Genomic DNA, 23,129 nt, shown 5'->3' on the forward strand with positions numbered 1-23,129 from the left:
GAAGGGTACGTCAACATTTTGCATAACATGATCAAGAAATTTCGGGGATAGCAAAATCCTCCCAAAATTTAAGGGATACTTGCCAATAACGCGGACCACCTTTGGTAAGACTTTTGCAAAAACCGGAGCGAAAGTTTTTCGGCAACTTTACTAACAAACTAACAAAAAAACGGAGCTAAAAAATTACCTTAGAGCAACTGATCCTCATAAGATCTAATGACACGAGACAAAGATAAGTAGAACATATTGTACTGAGGAGGTCGTTTCAAAGTCGCTAGTACCACCAAACTGGATGATTGATTTACATTTTTATTTGGTTGAATTATGAGACCTCGCACCTCATTATCCTCGTAAGAGTCAATTACTCATGTAAATGGAGTAAATGAATAGTGATCGAGTGAATGTGTGTGTGTGTGTGTGTGTGTGTGTGTGTGTGTGTGTGTGTGTGTGTGTGTGTGTGTGTGTGTGTGAAACTTCGCGTCCAGGGCCAGTTTCGTGAATTATTTATGAACAATGAAATAGCGCCACGTATCTATTTTCGGTGAAGAGCATGACTGAGACCCACATACATACATACATACATACATACATACATACATATGTATATATACGTATATATTATATATATAATTTATAAAAATTTATTTATTTATATATATGTATATGTGTGTACATAAAAAGATAGATAGATATAACATAAATATATATACTATGTATGAGTGGGTTTACTGTGCGTGGGATCTAAAACCCTGAATCCATGCCCAGTATATACGCCTAAGAAAATCTCTGGTTTAAGTGAAAGGAGTTTCCCGAAAAACAAAAACGAAGAGAGAACACAACTAGAAATTGTAAACATGTCATGCGGACAGATGTGCTGCTTATGAGCCAAGTGCACGTTCATCCATGCTGTACTACCTTGTCGAGATCTGTATGTCAAAAGGCGAGTCTCCTACTTGATAACCGAAAAATTTTTTTGGAAAAAAGGATTTTTTTTCAGCAGGGAAAGATGGATTACTTGGCAATGACATTTTCTTATTTAACATGGGCGAATATTCGTATGGAATCATCCAAGAATAGACTGACAATTCATACAGAACCAGTTGCAAATGGAATGCCTTTTCATGGAGAATATCCAGAAGTTGATTGTCCAATCATGAGAAACCTGGAAAAATGAAATGTCCAAACACACATAACCAACCAAAAAATATTATGTCCAATTATATGGAAACAACCCATAAATCTGGAACTAGCCAAAGAAAAGAGATGTCCATTCATTTGAAACTAGCCAAAGAACAAGTATGTCCATTTATCTGGAACTAGCCAAGTAATAGTGATGTCCATTCATTTGAAACTAGCCAGAGAACCGAAATATCTATCGACTTGGCATTAGGCAAAGAAGAGAGATGTCCATTCATTTGCAACTAAACAAAGAAAAATGTCCATTCATTTGCAACCAGCCAAAGAATTGAGATGTCCATTCATTTGCAACAAGCCAAAGAATAGAGATGTCCATTTATTTGAAACTAGCCAAAGAACAGAGGTGTCCATTCATTTGCAACTAAACAAAGAAAAAATGTCCATTCCTTTGCAACTAGCCAGAGGATATGATGTCCATTGATTTGGAACTAGCTAAAGAATAGAGATGTCCATTCATTTGGAACTAACCAAAGAATAGAAATGCCCATTCATTTGGAACGAGCCAAAGAATAGAGACGTCCATTCATTTGCAACTAAACGAAGAAAAATGTCCATTCATGTGCAACTAGCCAAAGAACAGATATGTCCATTTATTTGGAACTAGCCAAATAATAGTGATGTCCATTTATTTGAAACTAGCCAAAGAACAGAAATATCCATTGATTTGGAATTAGCCAAAGAACAGAGATGTCCATTCATCTGGAACTAGCCAAAGAATAGAGATGTCCATTCATTTGGAACTAGCCAAAGAATAGAGATATCCATCCATTTGCAACTAAACAAAGAAAAATGTCCATTCATTTGAAACTAGCCAAAGAATAGAGGTATCCATTCATTTGGAACTAGCCAAAGAATATAGATGTCCATTCATTGTGTCCATTCATTTGCAACTAAACAAAGAAAAAATGTCCATTCATTTGCAACTAGCCAGAGAATATGATGTCCATTGATTTGGAACTAGCCAAAGAATAGAGATGTCCATTCATTTGGAACTAACCAAAGAATAGAGGTGTCCATTCATTTGGAACGAGCCAAAGAATAGCGACGTCCATTCATTTGCAACTAAACAAAGAAAAAAATTTCCATTCATTTGCAACTAGCCAAAGACTAGAAATGTCCATTCGTTCGCAACCAACCAAAGAATAGTGATGTCCATTCATTTGCAACTAGCCAAACAATAGAGATATCCATTCATTTGCAACTAAACAAAGAAAAAATGTCCATTCATTTGTAATTACCCAAAGAATAGAGATGCCCATTTATTTGGCACTGGCCAGCAAGCCAGATAATAGAATATCAAACTACAATTAACCAGCACAAAACAGAAATTCCATCCATAAGGAATCTGCAAGCGATATTTCAGAGGGAAATCATAAATATTATGCTTACATCAGGATGCTCCGTTTTGCAACTTCAAGTATTGTGCTGCTTTGGTTATGATAGACAATTAATACTTACTTAAAACTGATTGTAACTTGCTTTCCATCACGAATGTTAATTTATCTCGCATGTACATTAGAAGCGCGCATGCTCAAGCACGCACACACAGATTCATTCTCTCTCTCTCTCTCTCTCTCTCTTCTCTCTCTCTCTCTCTCTCTCTCATATATATATATATATATATATATATATATATATATATATATATATATATATATATATATATATTATATTGTATACATATTACTCAAAACATTTTGCCCTAGTACATATATATGACATAAAAATATTGTATATACTTAGTCAATATGAGGTCGCCATTGTAAACGAGGTTTGAGTTGGTATATATATATATATATATATATATATATATATATATATATATATATATATATATATATAAACGATGAAATAAAACACTTGTACACATGCACCGCATTCTCTTTTATTTAGTACGCAGTATCGAAAAGCCTCAGCCAGTTTTAGCAAGCCCAGTCTAGAACAGTTCCACACAAGTGTTCGAATAATGTTCACCGCCACACTTGCCGTCAATAGTTAAAAACGCTATCGCTAAAAAAAATGAAGAGAAATAAAACAGGAAATTCCACCTGATACCTTCGTCATCCGACGGGCCTTTACAAATGCGATTTATTCTCAACGTAGTGAACGACACCATCGTCGTATGACGTTCGTTTTATAAGAGTTTACGTGGAAGAAATATGTCAGCGTTTCTTTGTCTCTGACACTTCAATGTACACCAAATTAATCATCTCCCAACATGAATATGTTGATCTTATTCTTGATCTTTAATTCAAAATCTTGGAATTATTTCACAAATCATTTCTTCATCCTCCGCTCACTGTATCGTTTCTGTTGGATCTACTCCGGCGTAGATAAAGCGCCTCTTCTTCTATACTTTCCACGGTGGACTGTCATAACCCTTCTCAATAATTTCCCGCTGCTTTGTTACCTTCAACCATGACTCCCATGACGCCATAATGTAAGCGAGATTTTAACCTAAGTTGACAAGAGATTATTTCCGTTCTTCTATTGAAACTTTTTCTAAGCCTCAGCCTTTGTCTGTTTGCCCCAGCTCCTAAGCGATCTGCTTAAGATCGCTGGTGAAACTGCTACTGTTGCTGCCTTTGTATCTGCTAAGAATTGCTAAGAGCTGCTCTACTTCGGAAGATTCTTAGCAAGCTCTACTTCCGAGGAAGAAATTAACTCATTAGTTATAAAGGATCAATAGATAATTAGCCTCCAGTCCGTCAAACACTAAGATCGCTATGGTGGAGCGAATAAGGAATTCCCGTGATGACAAAAGTCTCATTGTAATGATAAAACATGGGCTTTGAAGAGCCTACTCAAATGAAAGTTATGTCCTTCAGTTTAAAACTGACATTAAAAATACATTTGACTTTTGATATTTCGTTGAAAACCTAATTTTTTTCAATAAAAATGAACAGACATGGCATGATTTTTGAACTGCGCTCCCAAACCCCAGCTTCCGCGACACATGGTTGACATACGGCATTTAGCAGTCGACGGTCACTTGACTGGGTTAATCTTTAACCAATCATCCACTTAAAAGAGCTATTGCTCTCAAACTGCCACTGTGACAGAACAGTATGGAAAGCCAAAGTGAAAACAATACAGTAAATGACAAATCTCAGACAAAACCATAAACATGGGATTAACGTCACGGGAAATATTTAAATGGCTAAACAGTGCTTATTCTACCAGCCACACCCTAGCGAGTATTTTACGGTGAAAACAGCGAATTAACAGTTCTCATTTTTCGTCCAGTTTTATAATCCTACTAGTTTACCCCTCACTAAGCCTAAGCCCTCCCGAAAACTTTCTGATCAGTTCTCGAATCAACTGTTAGGAGAGGGTGGAAAGTAAGATGGAAGAAAGAGGATATGAACGGAGATATAGCAAAAGGAATGAAAGGGGTTACAGCTGGGGGCCGAAGGAACGCTGCAAAGAACCTCAAGTAATGCTTACAGCGCACCGCGTGAGGACTCTTATGTTATGCATAATGATGTCTCCATGTTTTCTCCCTATAATATATCAAAGCACATAGCATATTTTTCCTTACCCATTTACTATATTTAATTTACTGTCTATTCGATTAAATACGATATTTTTCATTTTCTTTTTTCTACTATATTTAATTTTCTGCCAAGGGCAAGGGACGAGAGCTATACTATTTCCCTAAAGAAGTGCGTCTTTTAACACCTTGCCTCCAAACTTCGTACACAGTAGCTAATTGGGTGGCAATTCTGACACCTTCTTAGTACGCCTGCGCGATTTTCATTTTTTTTTTTTTACTAAACACCCAATTTCGGCGGCAAAACTGAACCCAAACGTGTCCGCATAGCATTGCTTAAACGAATACGGTCGACTTTAATTTTACCGTCAAACTTTGCAACTTTGTCTTTTTGAGTTTTTGCAAAACCATTAAAAGATGATAAAAATGTGATCTGGGTACAGCGTCTTAATGCTTTTTTGAAGACCCAAATAGGTTCCATATCTAAACAAGTAAAAAAATGCGCCGAGGTTTCTGAAACTATCAGCCGCAGCCTATGAAACGTTCAGCCACGGCCCGGTGGTGGCCTGTATTGTTGGCACCTATAGCGGTGCCAGACGCACGACCATGGCTAACTTTAACCCTAAATACCAATTTGCAGCCGTCTAGCCTCAGTAGCTTTTAAGATCTGAGGGCGGACAAACAAATAGCCACCTCAATAGTTTTCTTCTGCAGACAACTAAAAAACTACGACAGGACTTACCCGCTACAAACGGCTCGATGGAGCGGCGACTGTCACTTGTTACCGGCGCCATTGCAAACCTTGATCTTGAGGACAACTTCTGAGCGTCACCTATAGTAAAAAAAAAAAAAAAAATGTCGAAAGACTGGTAAGCAAAGTTGGAAAGTACAACAACTTGAATCTTCAAAATTCTTTTTTTATGCAAAAAACGAGTATCATTTTATACTGATTTCATTTCTGTGCGGAAAGAACAATGCAGGCTTATTTATTTTCTCATACAAAATTGATTGTCATTATTTTATACAGGTTGCACTGGGGATGAAAAAAGGAGTAATTATAGTTTGATAGAACATTTTTACCATTTACTTATTTTCTCTTAACAAATAATAATAATAATAATAATAATAATAATAATAATAATAATAATAATAATAATAATAAGAAGAAGAAGAAGAAGAAGAAGAAGAAGAAGAAGAAGAAGAAGAAGAAGAAGAAGAAGAAGATGCTTTCCAAGAATAAAAAAACACCATTTCTGTTGTGAAGAGGTTTCTAGTAGCACTGGAAGATTTCAGTTTTAGACCATTATGGTATCTCGCTACAAATAAAGACTTTAATTCCAGTAAGTAAAAAGTCTCTTTTTAAATGAGTAAGGTCCTCACTGTTCTCAAAACCGTCGGGTTGGAATCGTTGCTCCGTCTTTTACCGCTTTGGAAATTCACCTCCTCCTTCGTTTTCCCAACATACTACACCTCTCCATGTCCTAAGAAAAAATTTTTTTCCCTCATAGTTTTCTTTGTTATTTTTTTTTTTTTTTTTGTCTGACCCGAGCTATATGAGCTGAAGATTGCCCTTTCAATCGGCTTATGCCTTGCCTGAATGCTTCAAATTGTGTTGGAAGATTTACTAACACTAAGGACCATTGCTTGGTGATTTTGGACAAAAATGTTACGCCAACATTTCGGGGCTTGTTTGTCTTCTGATACAGACCAATATCCAAAGAATACCTTGGATATTGATGTAGACCACCACTAACTAACGCAAGCGCGTGCCGCACACACACACCCACACACACACACACATATATATATATATGGGACTTAGTGATCTAGCGGTCACGATACTTGACCATCCAGTGGGAGAACCAGCAATACATAGTTTTGGGGTGCATTGGTCCTCTGTTGACCTAAACAATTAATAAAGTACCTGGTAGTTAGTCGACAAAGGTAAGCTGCAACCAGGGTGGATAAAAACGTGAATTCGAAACCTTATCCCAAAATGCTTGCTCAATTTTCAGGGCAAAAAAGTCATACAAGAGAGCATATACAAAATAGCACAATAAAATCATGTAAAAAGAATTATATAACATTTAAAATTTAACAAGAAAGCATGACGAAATACACGAAGTAAAGTTAGAATATATATAAAACTAACCAAAAAAAAAAACAAATTCACACTTGAAAAAAAAATTTTAAACACCGAAAAATGCAGCATCCTTTACTTGGGTAAGAATCATTCCCCGTAATGTCTCGAAATTCCTTAATACAGAACAACTCTGAGACTAAACAAACTTCAGTTACCTAAAGAGTAAAAGAGAAAGAAAACCCACAAGATAACAAAAACGTAAAAACTAAAAAATAAACTCATCTAATGAACACAAACCTTACCTGCGCACAATTTGGTTCCCGTGAGAACTCGATGTTTCCCAAAACTGAGCTGCTCATAGACTAAGACAGCCTCTCTCTACGCGATGGCCCCTTCCGTTAAAACGGGAAGTAACGGAAACCTAAGTGAATATCGCCTTTGGTTTGACCATTAAAGAATGGAGTGAAATCCTTTATCCGCTGTCGATTCGCCATTAAGAGGCAATGGCGAGGGGAGGCGACGATGAAGAGGCAGCGTGATAATATGGTAGTGACGTCATGGTTTCCTTCAAGGCGTTATACCGTTACCGGCACCTGCCGCGCCGTGCTTCGTGTGTGTTTTACATTGCACGCGTCAAATATTTATTTCTCTCTCTCTCTCTCTCTCTCTCTCTCTCTCTCTCTCTCTCACACACACACACACACACACAAACACTTGAACATCAATTTCCAACAGGCTTCATAAGCATGGGACGGATATCTTTCACTAAATAAACAACTGAATCTCTCTCTCTCTCTCTCTCTCTCTCTCTCTCTCTCTCTCTCTCTCTCTCACACACACACACACACACACACACACAGCCTTCATTACTATTAACAACGGTTTGTAGCCAAGTCTTCCAATGGAGATATATCAAATTCTAAAATACGTTTTAACTTTTGCTCCTGTTTACGTGCAATAATTTAATTTTACATCGCATTTATCATAACCGAAAACCACAAACAAAAGGGTTTAGTTTAGCATGGAGAGAGAGGCCTGGGGAAAATTTATAATAAAAGGAAGTAAAAAAAAATAAATAAATCACACTGAGCAACAAAAGATACTGAAAAATGTTTAGTATTGAAACTACAACAATATGTAACACAATATGCAATAATATGAAACGTCCAAAGAAGATAACATCACCCGCATAAAAACAAGAAGTGACATGACAAAAATCATTGCTATGCTAACCTCCAAACCTTATCGTTACCCGTCGTACAGGAATTGCAGATATGAAAGTGACAGGTTAATTACAGATATGAAAGTGACAGGTTAACAGCGTGGTGTAGAGACCCAGGCAGACTCCTGAACGACGCATCATCTACCTTAACTCTTAATGTTAATGCCATTCAGCGCGTCTTTTGAAATATTAAATGTGGAGGAGAAAACTAGGAATAATAATGCGTGTTATCTTTTTTTTTATCTCTTATATCTTGTTTTGAAAGTTCATGCCCTTCTGGGCTTGTTTTGTGTGAGTGTTTGTTGTTAATAATAATAATAATAATAATAATAATAATAATAATAATAATAATAATAATAATCTCGTTTTGAAAGTTCATGACTTTCCGGGCTTGTTTTACAAGAGCGTTTGTTAATAATAATAATAATAATAATAATAATAATAATAATAATAATAATAATAATAGTAATGCAGAATTTGAGAAACAAGTATACTTGCGGGAGCAATGTCATTTATGCCGCTATCCAGTGTTACCATAAGAAATACAACAAACATGGCGATATATCACACAGAGATGACACCTCCACATATGGTTCCTTTATAATCACTGAGAGCGTCACTACAGGCGTTACGTTATGTAACAAAACCCACGGACATAGAGGAACATAACAGCTAGTGCCGGAATAACGGCGAATTCATCCATGACTCCTTACAATGCTTCTCTCTCTCTCTCTCTCTTCATCCCGATTCAGGGAGTACTTATATCTTGTTGCTTGTTCAATGGCCAAAGTGATAATGCAAACATATGTCCTTAAGTAGCCCAGGCCAGAAAGCTATGAGGCAAAGACCCGGGGGATGGGGGGGACTTGAGGAAAAAATATTCCCAAAAGGAATCTGGAGTAAATTTCCAACGCTTCGTAGTGGATGGAAAGCAAGTCACTCAGCTGAGAAATATAAAGATACTGCTGATATGCAGCAGTGTAAACGTAAGAACTGGTGACTTGGAGGTGCTACAAAATAGCATGAGGAGTGGGAGAACTCTCTCCCTCAGCTAAACAGCCTTGCGGCCAAAATATTATCAGAAAATAAGGGAATCTTATTTCATATAGAAAATAAGTACACTGAAAGTAAGTACAGTACAGACAAGGCGTTAAGGTGGTGCCATAGATTAAATGTATTACCTCTAACCTAAAGCTGCCTAAAAAAAAAAGTGGAGAAACCAAGAATTGTCAATATGAGAACATTACTCCAAAGGTGGGTGGATAACGTGAAATAAAGCTTCTGTAACCGTGAAATAAAGCTTTTTTGTAACCAAGATAAAAAAAAAAAGACCGCTTACTTTTTTTTTTTTTTTTGCATACTTGACAGTTATTAACACTTCAACACGCTTCAGGTAACCTTAATACCCGTAATGCTGATTCAAGGGAGAGTTAATATTATATTTTCATGAAAACAATCAAAAGGACTGAACAGGACAGCTGGCAGGCAGGCTGAGAAACTAAGAGAATATGTGTTTTGGAAACTGACCTATACGAAAGTACAGGATCCAAATTTATAACGGCTTTAACGATCACGAGCTGATGGAAGAAAAAAAAAATAGCAACTCAATACCAAGTCCAAATATCAGAATTTGGCTGAGATGCGAAGGCCAGTTAAAGACCATCAATAATTAAGAAAAAAAAAAAAAAGAACTCCGAGAAGTATATGTTGTACATGCTGATTCATCATCAACAATATATGTACTGATTCAGGGATTAGTCATGTGGAAGCCTAAATAACAGTACCTCAGAGCCCGATTTTTTCAGGTTGCGGTGGGGAAGAGGGAACTGCAGAAACAACAGCAGAATCTTCAAAGTACTGCAAAGATGTCGAACAGGAGACCTTACACTTTGCAGAGCTCGCAGTGTACATGTGCGCAAATGAATAGCATCACGAACAGCAAACGAAGTATTGTACAACTAAAAAAAAATGGGGGGAATGGCCGGGTAACGCACGGGGAGATAACAGCAAATGTAAATTGTCTGAGCTCATAAACCTTGCTAGTTAGATGGCATTCATTACCGCCTGGTTGACTGATTGATTGACTGATTTACGAAAATTTCGCTATTAGGCCAAACACTGGGGTACTTTCAGCCACTCAGCACTTAAAACAGAGAAGTTGGAGTGGTTGGACAGCAAGATGGTAGAAAGGAGGTGGGACCAGAGGTAATATAAAGAGTGGATGCAGCTAGCCGAAGGAAAGCTGAGAACCACCTTAGGTAATACCTGCAGTGCATCACATGAGGTGCACTGACAGCACCATCCCCCTAAGGACAAGGAGACTAGGGTACTGCATGATGAGTGATTTTGAGGTACCCCCCCAAAAATAAAAAATTCTCGAACAATTTCCTTCCCTTTTTGAGGGTAGACATTTTCACGATTTTGTGATCCTTGCGTTTCTAACTACTTTTAGAAACTTATCTACTCAGCTTTTAACAATTGAGCAGTATTCATAGTAAACAGGATTTATATATATATATATATATATATATATATATATATATATATATATATATATATATATATATATATATATATATAATATATATATATATATATATATATATATATATATATATATATATATATATATATATATATAAAACACCTCATTGCTAGCGGACCATATAACTCTTGAAGTACGGTTTTAGAATAATAAGGCACATATCATAAATGCATTATGTATCGTACAATAAACAGTTAAATACAATATCAAACCTTTTATGACAAAGGAGTTCTGCTGCTACGTTCATAAACAATAGAAATAAAAAAAATGTTTCAGCAAAACTGGTTGTGTGGGTACAATGTCTTGGAAGATCAGAACGTGGCAAAAGGAAAATTCGTAAAATTAATACCGACTCGCGACATTCGGGATTATGTAAAAATAAGTGTTATTTGTCTTAATAATACAATCTTATTACTCGCCACAATGTAATTATTGCTTTTATTACATGGATTACACTAATACAAAACAGTCATGATACTAGTACATTTTGTTGCATTTACGTCGTCACAGCTAATACGCCAGCGAGACAGTTTTGTTTAGCACAATTTTCCTTGTTTAAGGATAGGAAGTTCCCTTACACGCCACGGCAGCATCCTTCCTTCTTTTCGTCTCCGATCCTCCCAGCGTGAAGATATCGCATCATCTACAATTATCAAAACCAAAGAACTTTTTTCCCCTGTGAAATATTAGTTTTTATAAAAGAAGAAGACGACATTTGATCGGATGTTGACAAAAACAAACCACGCAATCTATGCAACTCTAATAGAACATACCGTAAGTATCAAACAACGTTCTAATGTACATCTGCCGTCGTGGTTTGATGTACAAGGCTCTGTTAAATAAGCCTGTAAACATCTTGCATTTGTCTTTGTATACGTAACACCTGTGGCAACACGATAGTTCATAGTAAGTTTCGATGCACGGAATCGGACAAATACAGATGTTCGTCTCGGAGGAATCCGAGGCCGGAGATGTGCGTACCGTTAGTAGCGTAGTAGACTCTGCTTTTAAGTTACGTTCGATGATTATCGTAACCAGTTGAATTAAACACTGACACTGAAGACTACTCACGCCTAAGATCTCCCGGTTTCTAAGGGTTGTTTGCGTTCAGTTTATAAGGTTTGTTTGCATTCGCTTTCCAAGGTGTTAAAATTTAGTTTCCATTGTTTGTTTATGCTATATTCAGTTTCCATGGTTTGTTAACATTCAGTTTCTGCGGTTCGTTTGCATTCAGTTTCCAAGGTTCGTTTGCATTCAGTTTACCCTATGCTAATTCTAGGGGTCTTAAATAGCTAGACCCGGCTAAGTTTGGCAGTAAAGGAAAACCACAGTTTCTTGACATTCATTACTTCTAAATCTTGGCAGATAACCAGCATTTGCTGGCCTAGACTATTGTAAATTGGTAATTGCCATTTAATGTTAGGTTAGGCTATAGTTGCTTAATGGGTACAGCTGAGGACTGCTACCTGGGCCTGGTTCCACCAGTTAGTGACCTTAATATTTACTGCTTCTTGCTTACGTTTATGCTCCCATTTTGCATATAAACGTTAGTTACCAAACCCTACTTTGGCATTAGCTAGGCTTGGTTTACTTACCATTTACTTGCTACGCAACCAGGTAAGCACATAGGCACTAGGCTATGCTAGCCTAGGGCTAACATTTCCTAATGTGCTTTCCTAGTTTCTAAACAGTTCAACTTAGCCCAATGGGTGCCAAAGGAGGGTTTGATAAGTTAGGCAACTGTAGCCTAACCTAACATTAAATGGCATCTAGCTAGCCAATTATAATAGTCTTAACCAATAAGTGCTCATTAACCAGCCAAGTTTGGCTAACTTTGTAAGATTTCAAAGTAATCTAATGTCGAGAAACTGTGGTCTCCCTTTCTCTGGTAGCCCAGGTTAACCTATCCTGGAACCAAGACTAGTTTTATTTTGTGAATCAAGCTTAGAGATGTATATATTAATCTCTTACAAAGTTCATAAATCAGAATGTTTTTTTTTTTCCTAGGAAAAAGCAATAAAGGAAAGATACATTGCAGGCACTGTTTTCACCTGTAAGTCCCATTTCACCCAAACAAAGATACTGCATTGAAAAACTGTATGTGAAAGAACAAATGGGGACTTCAAAAAGTGTTGATTCTTTATACATGAAAAGGTCAATATTTGACCCATTAATAAGTAATCAAAGTCACAATCACAATTATCTTGTAACCTTTGGTGCTATTTGATGAGACACAGTATTACCCAAGGTTGTGATAAACTTTTTGGTAAAGAATGCATCACAAATTCCTCTGCTATGTGACTGGCACCTTAGAATGATTTAGGCTAGGTTAGACACACTGCCCTGAAATGGTTCTGGTAGGCCACAGCTCAATATGATAAGGCCATACCCAACTAAAGAATACATCCTATTCTGACCTTAAAGACAGAGTCCTACCTGTCCTTGGATCCATGCAGGGCATTGCCTTAGCATTTGGGTAACCCTTGGCAAGATTTAACTTTACTTATAGCATTATTATTGGGTTTAATTATAAATATGAGTTTCAGAACAACCAATTATCTAAGGACCAGAAAGTGACTGTCTTCATCCACTCATGTCTATTTGTATTTACATATTACTATGCATATAATAACCACCATGAATACCGGTTGTTCCACAAGGATGCAAACCTTCGTATTTTTGTAGGAGTATTAAACAACATTAATATGTGTTTATTTCTATTTTGAGCAACCTGTATCTTATTGAAGGTATGCTCCTATTAACTGTCAGGCTTGCCAAATAACCATTATACAGTTGTTCCTGCAGTAAGAGAGATGCTGGTCTTCATTCCCTTCATTGGGACTAAAACACAAGGAGAAGCTGTTGGTTTCAGTAGTTACATGGTTCATGACTTACCTTCAGCAAGATTTCAGAGGGAGGTGGAGATCACTTCACTTTCATGTTGGCTGGGGTCACAGAGGCTGTCTCTGCTTGCACACTGCCTTTGCTCAAGTTCTGTGCATGATCTGCTGTCGTCATATGCTATGCTTGTTTGTGCAGCCCACTTGTTCTTGGAGGATTACAAGAGGTTAGGAATGAATCTTGATGGAATGGCTGTCTTGTCGATCTTTTTTCTCTGAATTACAAGCATACTCATGTTCAGGGATTCTCTTATCCTCCTAAAGGATTGACACTTAGTTCCAACTCAACCATGTACATGTACTGGTGAATACTGGTCCAGAGTGTAGGGGACTCCCTGTGCTTATCACACAACACCAGGATGGTGATTATGGATGTGCATTTGATTTCTTCTATACCGGTTGTGTGTTTCCCTGCAACAATCATTGATTTTTTTATTCTGTGTTTCAGATTCTGGTGGTTCCTGGAGTTTTCTCCAGTCAGCCTGAGGGCAAAGGAGTGGTAGTACTTCCAAATTTTGTTTGGCTTCAAACTAGAGCCCATTCCCTTGAGTCCCTACTTCAGCAAGTACTCTTCTCATCTACTTCAACTGATGTTTGGGTTTTCACCATCACAGCACGGGGCTGAATGAAAGACAATTAGGTGATAATAGAAAACATATTTTCTACCTTTTCTCTTCCTTCTGTCTTAGAGTTCTTCCCATTGGTCTCCTCCGTCATTTTCACTCTTAGTCTACAGACCACTATTAAAAGGGATGTGTGTGAGTCTCTCCCATGAGTGATCCCCCAAGATAACTGCATTGTATTCTTCTTTCTGTGGGAGTAACACCTTCTTGCTCCCATCAGGGACCAAGCTCCAGAAGTGATTATTTTAGTCACAATTCCTGATGTATGTTCTTCTACAAAACTTTTTGGAAAGTCATACCTGTCTCGGATTCTGTAAACAAATTCTGTTATGGGTTTGATCCCCATGTGGTACTGAACAATCCAATGATCAGCAAATGGCTCTCTTCCTTTATGATACCTTTGATATCATAAAAGAGGAATGGGCTTTGCCACAAGACTGTACCTTCAGGTTCTCCAGAATCATTCTTGTAATGGTCTTGGGGTCTTCTTCAGTTTGGTTACCATGCTCACAATAACTATGGTTTCTTGCCTCTGATCATGCACGGCTGGTGCCCCACTTCCACACAGCAGAAGGTAATGGCAATTTGAACCCACAGCCACAGGCTCAGACTGAGGAGGTATCTAGATAGGCAGCTAGTGATGGCATCCTCTGCTTGAGAGCTTCAGCTATGTCATCAGTTAGGACTGCTGATAAATTGAGAGATGTCCGATTTACATCAAATAATGACGGCCACATACAATATATATATTGTATATATACACACACACACATATATATAGGGATGGAATCAGCCACTAGTTTCCTAGCTACTGGTCATATTGTCTTTGTGGAAAAGTATCCCACAGCCAAATCTGTACATATTACAGCAGCAACAGTTTAACTTTCCCTTTCACCCAAGACTTATAGAATATTTTTGTTTAATGATCTCTCAATATAATCCAGAATAAATATCAATACACTGAGAGCAAGCCATAGCTGCAGTTTGAAGTCATGCATTTGTTATAGGTGTAATGATACTTTTATGTATTAAGTTGAAGGTTTTTGCCTATTATTTACATTCCTCTTGTGCTCTGTGTATCAGGTTTTGTAATTTGAAGCGTAATGGAATTTTTTAAAAACATTTTAACCAAAAATTTTCAAATTCTCTAAAATAAAGTCGATGGTCAACTGTATAATGGATGATAATGTTAATAATGATAAATAATATTTTCAAGATGAAAAACAGCAAAGCTAAGAATAGTTTTAAGAAAATATGACCAGCAGAACCAGGGGCTACATGCACTGTTTGATGGATCTGGAAAGAATCCCTTCTTTTCTGCAAAAAGTGCCTGCAGATTTTGTGCAGACATACACAAGGTAATTTATATTTATTTAAAGTATTGGGTTTGTTGTGGAACAATATACTGTATACTGTACATATTTAAACACATTACAGTACATTCATTTTGATGTTTTGTTTAGTATGTACAGTAACTGTTAGCCATCTGCTACAAAAACTATACTAAGATTATCTGCCAGTGAGGGGTCAGAAAAAATTCTAAAAAAAAAATAAGGTAAAAAATAACATGGCTTTTACAAGCTCATCTGATAAGATGGAAATTAAGTTGGAATCAACTCCTCACAAGTGGCTTTCATGAGTTCATCTGATAAGATGGAAATTAAGTTGGAATCAACTCCTCACAAGTCAACATAGTTAGGTTCCAAAGACCAAGTCTTCAGCATGACCAAAAATAGTCATTACTCAAAAATTAGGGAAGCTTGAGGCTTTCAGGTTATGTATTCTAGAATATGTGAGTAATTTTGTAAATATCTTATTAATTATATCTTTAATATTAATCCATACCTCTCAAGCCTATGCTAATTTAATATAGCTCTATGGAATTGTTATAAACGTTTTGCTTATGTACAAGGAATTTTTACTTAACTATTTGAATCTATTTCGCATGTTGTAAATCTTATTTGCATATGTTGTAAATCTTACTTGCATTCATAGACTTACTGTAAATCTATGTTGGCTGTTTTTGCCTATTCCTAATTGGTAACAAAGAATGCACACACTAATGATGCATGTACACTCAGGAAGAGAAACAAAATTGTTGTTAAGATGCGAGTCAAGTGTTTGTTATACTTTAAAGGCAGTTTGTTGTTTTATATTTTCTTTTAAAAACATTTCTGAGAGAGAGAGAGAGTGTTGCTATTTTGGACAAGGGACTTTTAATCTCTCTCTCATGAATGCCTAAAGCTGCATATCCTACATCCCAGGTTTAAGTGGGATATCAGAAACAGACCAGGCTACATACTGTATACTGTATATAAAATATTCTCTCTCTCTCTCTCTCTCTCTCTCTCTCTCTCTCTCTCTCTCTCTCTCTCTCTCTCTCTCTCTCTCTCTCTCTCTCTCTCTCTCTCTCTCTCTCTCTCTCTCCTAAAGATAACAGCAGCTTGTAGTTAAGAGGGATATCAAAATAGCCCAGATTACATATATATCTTGTCTTTATTGTAAAAATCATTTTTTATTTAATGTAATTTAGCCTAGGCCTATTTATAAAAAGTAGCATTTACACACTTTTTGCCATTAACATAGATTTGATGTCATCAATTCCAGATATACTTATACTGCATTACTCATTTTATTAGCAGATAATGCTCTGACCCATTTTTGCATATTTAGTTCCAATTTAAAATGAAGAGGATCTGTTCAAATAATTATTTTCACTGGATTCTATTTCTTCATATATATTTCCTTAGTATTACTGAATTTAATTCTTGAAAGTGATGTGCTTACTGTTTACGTTCATTATAATATATATACCTCAGTTCACTTCTTTAATTAAAAAAATCTTTATAATTGCACTTTTAGGCCACAAATTAAGTGGCAAAATATCATGTTATATTAAGTGTTGTGGCAAGAAGATTTGAGGTTGAATAGTATCCTGGTCTTGGCTAGAACTCTGAAAAGAAAATATCCTTGTTCAGTGAACATGATCACTTGATTGTAACTTATCAGAAAAGGACTTTTTATGCTAGGCTTATAGTACAGCTTAAATATCCATTTTACTACTGCAAATACATGAGACAAAAAGACTTTTCTTAAGTAGCTTATTAGAAGTACAATTCTTTACCTTTCAGGCAGCTCCTACCACCTTCACGGGAGGAATCATGTTGCTCTTAAGAACTGTTTTTATAAAAAAAAAAAAAAAAGTACTGAAGAAGTCTTTTTTTCTCTTATACTGTCTAAATGCAATTGTTCTTCCTGTGCTTTAAATAAAAAGATTAATTTTCAATTCAGACAGATAACCTCGGTTGGAGAGGGCTTTCATGTCAAGTCTAAACCCAAGCATGTTGCTCATGTCATGCTGAATTTTACAGTATACAGTATAATTTCATAACGTAGATATGAGCAGGAACACAGTATTCAGTTCCAGCAATATTAAACCCTACAGTAAGACAAATATAAGTACTATTATTAAATCTTATATAAATTAAGGAGATACAGTATCTATCAGCAAGTTACTTCCTATAATTATTTTTTGTTTCTTTTTTCTTCTACAGAAAGTTGTCAGTTTTGTCTTCTGTTCCCGAATGCATTCCAACACATCAGTTTAGCAGATGTTTGAAGATCAAAAAGGTAGTCTTAAAGAAAAGCAAGAGTTTGGTTCATCAGGTGTGTAGGTTTACCTGTCTCCTTGAAGTTTGACAAAGGAAAATTCAATAAGAACTTTCAGTCATGGCTCCTATTGATCTTCCTCAAACTAATGACTCTGACAGAAACAAAGAGAATGAAACAGTCAAGAAAATTCTGACTAATCATATCAGTGACGATGAAGAGAATTTTTGCTTTACATGTAATTCTCCAGTTATAGGAAAAGATATAGCCAATCATCTTTTTCTTGGGCAACTAAACTGTAGACATTGTACTGTCAAAATTGCTACTTGTGATTTTTTTAAGAAAATCTTTTATTCCGATACATATGTGTGTAAACAAAACCAGTCTGGTAAACATGAATTTTCAAAGTGGGAAACATCCTGTTTAGGGTATCTCAACTATTTTTCACGAAAGGAACTTGTGATTGAGAGATTTTGTCAAAATAAAAAAGGCTCTATCTCTGAAAATGCAGTACTGATGAAGATTAGGGATTACTTGTGTAAATTGAGTTCAATTGAAAATTACGATCCTTGGAGGAATGGAATAAAGAATTGTTGGGATTACCTGGAAGAGAAAGAGTTAGGCAAGCAGTCATGTAACAACCACAGTGACTCTAACAACTCATTATCAGAATCAGAGGAGGTATCAGAGAGCGCAAATATCCAAGATAAAAATTCACTAAAGGTATCAGTACAAGGTGAAACACTGAACAAAAACACAAATTCATCTAAAAACACCCCTTCAATTAGCTCACACAAGGAAATACAAGTTCCTTCGGGAGAACCTCAAAACAGATATGAGAGTGGGGAAAATGCTAAAAATCAGTGTGAATGTCAAAGAAAGAAAAATGCCTTGAACCAGTGTGAGTGTCAAATTCAGCAAGTCAATCAATCTTTTCCCAAACCAGTGTCCACCTCTCATCGATCATCTACTGAGATACCTTCGACATGTAAAATGGCAAAAGACACTGTTCAAATTGCTAAAAATGTTGACAGAGAAGCATTGTCACAAGAAGAGTTGAACACTGAGGAACAAGATGAGCCTGATGATGAACTTTTATCAGCATTTACAATAGGAGGATTAGACCAGACCATTGAGTATGTCACTATTCAAGATGACTGCAGAGAAAAAGAAAATGTTGGCCTAACAGAAGAGCCAAGTTCTGTCAATCAAGATGGCTGTGAAATATTCAGTGGAAAAAGGAAGAACAGAAATCAAAGTTTCTGCGATGCTAAAAAAAGAAAGTGTCATAAAAGTCACAATCAAACTCTTCATGATTTTCTGCCTCCTGGTGAAATACAAAATGATAATTATTTGGTTATTCACTTTCCTATAGAAAATTGCCCAGAAGAATGTCCAAACTGCTATTGTGAGTTTTCTCCATCGATGCTAACTGTTAACTGTTCTACATTTGTTTCAACAATCATATGTGATGACTGCAAGCTGACTATATATGTTCTCCCAGAGTAGCTTATGCAGTACTACTCCTCTGCAATACTGTGTATATATTTCGAGATTTTGCTTTACTTTTAGTTAATCTTTATGGTCTTTGTAAGACTGACTTTCAATCATCATGCTTTCTTATAAAGATAATCCATTTTCTTGGTTTTATTTTCCCACCTATGTAATTTGAGACAAAGATACTAAAAGTTGCCACATGCATTTATGTTATTGTAAATAGAAATTTACTGTATTAGAAATATAACTAACCTGCACCACATAAACAAATGAGAATGTGTACAGTGACTTCCAGATAATGTTTCCAGGACAAAAGGAGGTTGTTTATTATTATTATATTATTATTTATTATTATTATTATTATTATTATTATTATTATTATTACTATTATTCCATACTGCATGGGCAGCTGTTCACTATCTTCATGGATGGAGTGATATAAGAAGTAAGAGAACATACAGTACATGAAGGTGCAAAGTTGTTGGATAAGAAAATGAGCCAAGGGAGTGTGGAGTGGTTGTTTACAGATAATGCTCATTAAGGAAGCTATAAGGACGTGGAAGAAGGAAAGTTGTTTTTACAAGTATATATAGGAATCAACATAACGGATGATGGTAGGTTAAAAAAAATATATCTTAGTTTAACCAGACCACTGAGCTGATTAACAGCTCTCCTAGGGCTGGCCCGAAGGATTAGATATTATTTTTGAATCTTTACGTGGCTAAGAACCAATTGGTTACCTAGCAACGGGACCTACAGCTTATTGTGGAATCCGAACCACATTATAGCGAGAAATGAATTTCTATCGCCAGAAACAAATTCCTCTTGTTCTTCACTGGCCGGTCAGAGATTAGAACTGCGACCAACAGTGGTAACTGGAGAAGCGGTCCCGCTCACTCAGCGAGGAACTAAAGGATGATGGTAGGATGAAAGATGAGTCACAGGATTGGCGAAACAAGAAAGGAAGCTGGGTGTTGGCAAAAGATTGGAAACAGACCTGAATTGTCTATGGCAGCCAAGGTAGGAAGTAAAAGTGAAGTCTTGATAGTAAATGTGAAAGGAAAAAAAGTTGATGCTGTTGAGCTGAACTGTGCATATTATATGTGGCATAAGAGGAACTGAAAGGGTCAGAAATGTGGGGATGAATGGATGTGGTAATGAGGTTAGCATAAGTAAACAGATGGATCACAGTGTTTTCCGATAGTCATAAGGAAAAAATTGTGTGTAGGAGTTCAACACGCTAATGTTTTTGAAGTTGCCTACATGGTGATTAAACAACAAAATTGCAGCTGAAACTGGAACATGGCAAACAAAACATAAAAATTCTGTTTTTGTTTTCCTCTCGACCAACCTTCCTAGAGGAAACTGCATATGTTTAATAAAAGAAAAATTTTAAGAGTTGAACCATATTACAAAGTCAACAGTGTAGATGTACAGCTTCAACCCAAAGGATCTGTTTTTAAATACGAAAGGAAAACAGATTAACAGACAGTAAAGGGATTAGATGAAAGTAAAAGGCAGACAGTATAGCTGAACAGATGGGACTTTTCACAGGCCTTTCCTCCTGCATAAAATGTGGTGCTCAAGACACTGTAAGCAGAAGCCACTGGAGATCAGGGGAAAAATGTGACCAGAGGCCGGCACCATCACATACCAATCTTTGTATAAGTAACAAATGAGTAGAGTGCCTCATAAAACACTGGATTCTATACATGAGCTTTTCTTGTAAAAGTTGCCTTAAAACTTCCATTGATGAGCAAATGGAATTATGCTTAGGCAAATAACAAGATATGCTGCATAAACCTATTACTATTGCATGTAGTAACACAACCAATCATAAGAATGAGGAAAATGAATGATGGATTTGACCAGCAAACAAATACAGCCAACTGATTTGGTAGCAAAAAGTATTAACGCAAAGATACTGAACATCAAAATGCATGCATTATTTTACTGGATCAGTTCAACAATGCTACTCATGATTGGCAAACAGAAATGGTGGATGTTGCTCATGAGTAGCCGAGTGTATGGAGCGCTAACTACTACTGTACTTGCAACAAAGACTCTACCGTCAATGAATCTGAATGAGCTCTATAAAACATTTCTGCTTATGATAGTACACACATGATCACCTAAACAGAATCAAACTGTTGTTGCTGTATTGTCCAAACCAATGGCAATCACAGTGAAAGCTCTAATTTATGCACCTAGTCAAGACCCAAAGAAACCAAGAGTTGCTATGAGCAATCCAGTCCCCAATTAGATGAAACCACCTCTTAAGGCAGCAAGCTGAATGGGACCTATAAAAAGCCCTCTTCTTCCTGACTTATGTTTCCACAACTGCAACTTTCTGATTTGATAGTCTTCCCATGGCAAAGGAACTGCTGCCTAGTAAGAGAGGCTTACAGACTTTACATCATAACCAAAGGTGACCTAGATGTGTCAGTAATACAAGGAAACCTCAGTCTGTGCTTTACCAAAAGCTTGTCCAGACAGACCGTCCTCATGTTCAGAAGTCAAGAGTTTTCAACAAATAATAAATTAACCATAAACCACTATTCGTAAGTACTGTTAGTCTCTGCAATTACAGCTAATGCACTGTCAAGTTTATGCTTGCTCTTCCTCTAGAACTCCCACAAAGTCATTTGCCTAAGACTGGCCTTATAGTTTCCAGTTTCTAATTTGTCAAATTAATCCAGCTTTCTTGTCATGGATTTAGAAAATATAAGTGGAAGGGTTCTTAAAGGTCACTATGAGGAATGAGTATTCTCAGGGGATAAAAAGTTTTTGATTAGTACAATCTAAAACCTGTCAACTCACAAAGGAAGAGAAACAGCCAGCTACCCTATGCTGCAGAATAATATACTAAGCATTTTGGTAGTTGACAAGCGCCCAAGAAAAACATCTTGTTATCAGCAAGCTACAACATAGGAAAATCAAGAGTAAGAGAGGTGGAGAAGTTTATTTTCAGGTAAACTGATGAAATATATAATTAATACCATATACTTCATTAACCAAGTAAAAAATAAGTAAGGAATGAGTTGCAGCAACCAAATACTTCTCACAACACTGAATGTACAGTATAAAAATGTACTTTATCAATGCATCTACAGTGTGAACAACAAAGTTGGATGAGTATCATAGAGAACTAACTTGAAAAAGATTTATGATTCTAATACTCAATACCTGCTACCTTGCATAAGTTGAGAATTAAATACTATAACAGGAAAACCCTCAAGCCAAGTAAAGTATTGTGATGAAAGAATAAACTGATAATAAAAAGATCACACGAAGGCAATCGTCATGGAAACTTAAGGTAAATATATTGTAAGTGATGGGTTTGCAGTGAAACAAATGAAAACTGAATGCTACAAATGTGATAAAATCTGAAAAGCCATGCAAAAGCTATTTTTACCTATCAGTTCAGGAAGACCTGCTTCAAGGAGGCTGCAGTGGAGTTAGAATCGACAAGAACTTCTCCTCTAAACATGCTGCTGTTTTGGCCACTCCAATATTTATCTGGAAGAATAAAAACAAAATTTGACTAATGTTCATTAAGCCAAGTGTAGAATTAATGACTCTACTCTATCCCCCAGTCCATAAAATGAAAAGAATAACCATTACAACATTCACATTCATGGAAGTCTTTGCTTCTAAATAATTTAAGAATTCTATCAACTGATTACAGATGCCCCATAGATAAATTGTCAGTTTTTTTCCATTCTATCTGAGGGTTTTGCACACACGACTTTAGAACCAAATTGACATTAATCAATTTTCCATTGTGTTATGGACTTTCCACACAAATGCCACTGCTTATCCAAGTTGCACGATGTCACATTCCCTTGAGGCTTGTGTGAAACACAAGACACAAGTACAATAATGGACCGTGAGAAAGTGTAAAAAAAAATAGTAACCCGATTCTTGGAAAAGAAAATATATCAAGAAAATCAACATTGC

At 36.3% G+C, this 23,129-nt stretch overlaps 2 protein-coding genes across 6 annotated transcripts in view; one reads left to right on the forward strand and one right to left on the reverse strand.

The window, feature by feature from the left end:
• LOC136846653 (UDP-glucose 4-epimerase-like) overlaps nucleotides 1–22,656 on the reverse strand; it is a 37,076-nt gene extending 14,420 nt beyond the window's left edge. The window contains 2 exon segments of the mRNA XM_067117626.1: nucleotides 5,433–5,522; nucleotides 22,585–22,656. Of these exon segments, the coding sequence (XP_066973727.1) occupies nucleotides 5,433–5,484 (52 nt within the window). The 5' untranslated portion in view covers nucleotides 5,485–5,522; nucleotides 22,585–22,656.
• On the forward strand, nucleotides 11,054–19,310 carry LOC136846654 (uncharacterized). Of its 5 annotated transcripts, XM_067117630.1 has the most exons (3): nucleotides 11,483–11,659; nucleotides 15,280–15,421; nucleotides 17,618–19,310. In XM_067117630.1, the coding sequence occupies exon 3, from the start codon at nucleotides 17,793–17,795 to the stop codon at nucleotides 19,179–19,181; it is 1,389 nt and encodes a 462-aa protein (XP_066973731.1). In that variant the 5' UTR covers nucleotides 11,483–11,659; nucleotides 15,280–15,421; nucleotides 17,618–17,792; the 3' UTR covers nucleotides 19,182–19,310. The 5 variants fall into 5 exon arrangements, with proteins under 5 accessions (XP_066973729.1, XP_066973728.1, XP_066973732.1 ...); XM_067117628.1 differs by lacking the exons at nucleotides 11,483–11,659; nucleotides 15,280–15,421 and adding an exon at nucleotides 11,054–11,314; XM_067117627.1 differs by lacking the exon at nucleotides 15,280–15,421 and having other exon boundaries at nucleotides 11,310–11,659.
• Nucleotides 22,657–23,129: the final 473 nt, after the last annotated feature.

This window comes from Macrobrachium rosenbergii, chromosome 15 (genome assembly GCF_040412425.1).
Source record: "Macrobrachium rosenbergii isolate ZJJX-2024 chromosome 15, ASM4041242v1, whole genome shotgun sequence".
Lineage (NCBI taxonomy): Eukaryota > Metazoa > Arthropoda > Malacostraca > Decapoda > Palaemonidae > Macrobrachium > Macrobrachium rosenbergii.